General features: G+C 52.3%; 1 protein-coding gene across 1 annotated transcript in view; it reads right to left on the reverse strand.

Annotated features, from left to right (window-relative positions):
- SLC41A3 (solute carrier family 41, member 3) overlaps positions 1–4,607 on the reverse strand; it is a 13,252-nt gene extending 8,645 nt beyond the window's left edge. Inside the window, exons 1-4 of the mRNA XM_010188212.1 lie at positions 4,497–4,607; positions 3,599–3,670; positions 2,657–2,801; positions 18–143 (exon numbers count right to left, since the gene is read on the reverse strand). Coding sequence (XP_010186514.1) covers positions 18–143; positions 2,657–2,801; positions 3,599–3,670; positions 4,497–4,526 — 373 coding nt within the window. The 5' untranslated portion in view covers positions 4,527–4,607. The remainder of the gene's footprint in view (positions 1–17; positions 144–2,656; positions 2,802–3,598; positions 3,671–4,496) is intronic.
- Positions 4,608–4,901: the final 294 nt, after the last annotated feature.

The following is a 4,901-nucleotide window of genomic DNA, read 5'->3' on the forward strand; positions in this document are numbered from 1 at the left end:
GTACTTGAAGAGCGTACTGCTGATTCCTGCCAGCAGGGAAAGGGTTATCAGGTCTCCAAGGCTCGCTGCTATGGGGGTGGCGACATTGTCTGGATTGATCCCAACCTTCCTTGCTCCGATGATCACACCAATCATCACCAGACCTGGAGAAGACACAGAGAACAGGCATCAGAGAACACACTCTGCTTTGTTTCGCCCCAGAGCTGCTTTTCTGGTTCCCAGAGGGATGCAGGGTCTGGCAGAAGCAAGACACAGATTGCCTGGAGTGGTACCATGCAGCTGGAGATTGGACATCCCTGGGAATTTGTCCTCTTGGTTTCACCAACCTGAAGGGCATGACTGTCCTTATAAACTGCACCAGAGGCCCAGAGGCACACAGGCAAATTCCAGGGATCAAAGGAGACACCAGCAGGCGGCCCAAATGTAGAAGCTCCCCTCCTGAGCAGCCTAATCTTTGCTGCCTTGAAGCAAGACCAGGCACGAAGCACACTCGCAGATAAGCACGCAGCAGGCATGCGGCTGCCTTCTGGTGCCATCCCCTGCTCTGGATTCCACAGCACAAAGATATTTTCCATGTTAGACTAAAATTTATCTGAGTGTGAACCACCAAGGAGCAAGGAGCTTCTTCAGAGTAGCCTGAATGAGCCTTTTGGCCTGGCCATCAGACTGACTCCTCATCGCAGAGTCTTTAGGGCTGTTTTACCTTGCACTGGGTGGATGCTGGTGCTGCGAGCAGCTCCAGCCAAGAGGTTATGGAGGTGGTCCACATCACCTCTCCTCCCCTGTGCTCTGAGCTGCACCTGGAAAATTCAGCTGCTTTTCAGGATTGTCAGAGGAGGGAAGTTTTGCTTTCCCAAGTAAGCTAATAAGCACAACCCCCAGATCCTGATGAACATGTGGGAATCCCTCAGCCATGCGGAAAAGCCACCTGGAATAAACCTTGCCTTGCCAGCCTCCACTGCTGTGTGACTGCCAAGGGCAGACTTGGGACAAGACAGGTGACATCTCTTCACAGTCCTTCTGTGGCTGACAGGACGCACCAAAGAAAGCCTGAGAAACGGTGATTCACTCCAGCCCACAACCTCTCTGTGCCCATTGGTTCTGGGCTGCCAGAGCTGAGCATGCACAGAATCACCAGATCTCCCCTAGGAACGCTGTGTGTGCCCCTTCCCTGCCACAACATCCCTTACACACAAGCGCATCCTCACACAACGTGGCATTCTCCGCAAAAGCCCTCCCAGACACCCACACTCCCCTCCCCAAAGCACAGGTCATGCCGTTTCCCTCCCTGGTCACAAAAACAGCAGCTTTTCATTGTGCACACCCACACACAGCTGCCTGTGACCATGTCCAGGCAAGAAACTAATGTGAGCAGAAAGCCTCTCTGTATCACACTGAGCAGGGAGACTGAAGGGAAGAGTTTAATGAAAGGTGGGCTGCTGTTTTCCTCTTTTAACAACTGTCTCATCCCATGTTTTTTTATCAAAGGCATCTACAGTCACCCTTTGACTCCAGCTTCAGGATATGCACTTGCTCTAACATGTCCCTTTCATTTAGAAAACTCGCTGTATCCGACTGCCAGCTCCCTCTATTCAGGGTCTCATGCTGCCCTCATATGGCAGACCTACAAACTGATGGTCACAGAATCACAGAATCGCTCGGTTGGAAAAGCCCGCTGAGATCATCACGTCCAACCGTTCCTGTCTCCCCACTAAACCATATCCTTAAGTACCTCATCTACCCGCTCTTTAAACACATCCAGGGATGGTGACTCCACCACCTCCCTGGGCAGCCTGTGCCAGCTTCTGACGACCCTCTCAGGAAAGAACTTCCTCCTTAGCTCTAACCTGAACCTCCCTTGGCACAGCTTGGTGCCGTTTCCCCTTGTTCTATCCCCCATCACCTGGGAGAAGAGCCCAGCACCCACCTCTCCACAACCTCCCTTGAGGCAGTTGTAGGTGGTGATGAGGTCTCCCCTCAGCCTTCTCTTCTCCAGGCTAAACAAGCCCAGTTCCCTCAGCCGCTCCTCATCAGGCTTGTTCTCCAGAGCCCTCCCCATCCTTGTGGCTCTTCTCTGAACACGCTCCAGAATCTCAACATCCTTCTTATAGTGAGGGGCCCAGAACTGAACACAGCACTCGAGGTGCGGCCTCACCAGTGCCAAGTACAGGGGGATGATCACCTCCCTGGACCTGCTGGTCTTCAGGCACAGGGCTGGCCACAATCCTCTGCAGGGCGTTGGGTGCCCCAAGCCCATCTCAAGTGTGGTCTGGAGCTGTCTGCCAACAGGCTCGCAATATCCTGCTTTGTGCATGGTATTAGCTCACTAATCAGGAAAGGGCCAGTGTGGAGGGCTAATGTGTCACTCAGGACACGTGTGTGTACACCCATGCACATCATGTGGCATCTTTCATGTGTCAGGGGAAGTGGAGTATTTTGACTGCTGCTGTGGATGCTGAAAGCCCAGTGAACAACAGATCCTGGGAGAAGAGAAGCAAAGGCAGGATGAAAGCAGCAGGCACAGGACCAATGCTCCCTGCATCCCCTCCTCCCTGTGTTAGACCAAAGGGGTGTTTGCTGGCCCCCCATGGCAGACGGGACAGGTTTTTCTGCAACCAAGCCCTGCACGTTCGATCTGAGGAACCGAACGACTCACCAAGGGAAAGTGCAGCTACGAAGGCCGTGGTCACGCTGCTGGCACACAGCACGGCAGCCTGGCTCAGCTCCACGGAGCCCTTGGAGATGGCTCCCAGGATCACAGCAGCAACAGCAGCCAGAAGTCCCACCACAGTGGCCTGAACCTGGGAGGCAGAAGACAGCTGGTGAGCAATCATCCACATCTCCAGGCCTGGCTCCATGGGACCGCAGCGTTTCCACACAGCCAGGAGGGCAAAGCCTTGCAATGATGCTGAGTGCTTATGTATTTCAGCAGCATCCCTGTAAGGCTCCACTAGATTCAGAAAAAAATCCTGATAAAGTTTGGAGAACAACTCTGGAGGCCTGCAAAGGGCAGATAACATTTCAGCAAAGGACACCAAGTCCATAGTCAAAGGAATAGCCCTGGACAACACAAAAATGGGCTCCCCATCAACACAGTGCTCCTAGCAAGCTGAAAGCTGTGGAAGGAGATAAGGGAAAGCACACAGACACATGTTGCAAGCTCTGTGGCCTTGCCATGTGCAACCTCTAGGCTGGTTGCTGGATTTTAACAAGCAGAAAGAGCTATGAGAGGCCCATTTCTCCCAGCTCTCCCCTCCTGCCCAAGGCGGATTCCCAAACACTGTCAGTAAACAACTGGCTTTATCGAGGGGCTGTTGTGAAACAAGGACTGAGCTGCAGCTCCCCCTGCAAAAGGAGGGGGTTTATTTTTCATTATTTCAGTTTGTCCACAAAGGCAACGAATGTCTAGATGTGTTCTGAAGATGAACTGCAAGCTCTGGGGACACACAGAGCTTTACTGGAGGTCAAGTCCTAGGCTTGGAGAATACCTGCTCCAAATCAACAGCTCTGGATCCAGCAGAGCTGGGAACAGATGCTGTTGGGCTGCAGCACAGCAAGTGAAAAAGGCCTTTTCTCTCTCCCAGCTGAAGTGACTCACCTGGATAAGGGCTAAATTGCAGGTGGCCATCTTCCATTGTTTCTGGGCATCATCCATCTGTCCGGTGTTAGCCTGGAAGCCAAGAGAGATACCCTGAAAACGTCTTCCTGTGGCACGAGTGGCTGCTAAAGGCAGTTTCACACAGTCCCTTTGGGAAAGGGGTTGCTAAAGCCAGAGAGAAGCGAGCGCAGGTCGGCATCTCCCCACCTTCCCTGCACTTCCTTCCTGACACATCTCCATTGTGCTTCATCCCAACATCCCAGGGCCATCAGAGGCTCACATGGAGGTGAGAGGCACTGCTAAAGGTGGAGTGGGCACATCTACCACATCCCGCGTAGACCAAAAGCTGAAGAAATTAAACTGTTTTTCTGCTTTCACTCCCCTTAAATTGCTCTGTTAAGCTCCAGTTTCTCCTGAGACGTGCATTACAAACAGCCCAAAGTAAACAGAGCTGCTTAGGGCAACAGGAGAGATCAAATCCAGAGCAACAAAAGCTACTGCAGGTGCCAAGAAGCCTGGGTCTATTCCCTCCAAGGTGGGATTGCTGGGAAGCCCTGGGTCTCTCAAGGATCAGTACCCACAGAAAAGCAATCCAGTGGTGCAGCTGACAGCTGGGCAGCCCTGGCTTTGTCTCCTTCATGTGTCACAGGGCCCCAGATATCAGCAACCAGCCACCCAGGGATTAATTCACCTTCAAAGCGCAGATGGAAATTCTCTGTTCCAGTTATAAAATGAGGGCAGATACATTATTTTAACACTCACATCCCACTAGTTTCTGCTTAGCAGAAAAGGGCACGTCTCATACACACAGTGCCATTATGTAAAAGGAGAATCTCCTGATGTCTCCTGCTCATCGCCACCCTCCCCACACACACAGCAGCACGGCGTTAACACTCACGGCAGTGGAGAGCCTGGACGCCAGTGTCATCTCAAGATTACCCTTCAGGCCAACCAAGGCAGGAACCAGGATAAAAACTTCTGTAATCGTCCGAAACACATCCCAGTGCTGGAAGAAAACAAAGGCAGCGACTTCAGTTTGTGGTGCTGACCAGTCCAGTGCTGTGGCTTCAAACGGGGCAGGTTCCCATCTCATCACCTGCTCTGCACAGGGGGCAGATGCTGCCCTGGGCTGTTGTAATCTGGGAGCAAAGGCAGGAATTTTTAGCTTGCAATATTCTTTCTGGTCTCGTGCACGGCAAAGCACTATCCTAACAGTAAGAAGAACCTTCGTCCCGAGGGCAGCAGCAGATTTTGGAAAGCCACAAATTAATATGTGCCTTTAGCATTAGCCAAGAACAACATG

Source organism: Mesitornis unicolor, unplaced genomic scaffold, assembly GCF_000695765.1.
Source record: "Mesitornis unicolor isolate BGI_N332 unplaced genomic scaffold, ASM69576v1 scaffold9007, whole genome shotgun sequence".
NCBI lineage: Eukaryota > Metazoa > Chordata > Aves > Mesitornithiformes > Mesitornithidae > Mesitornis > Mesitornis unicolor.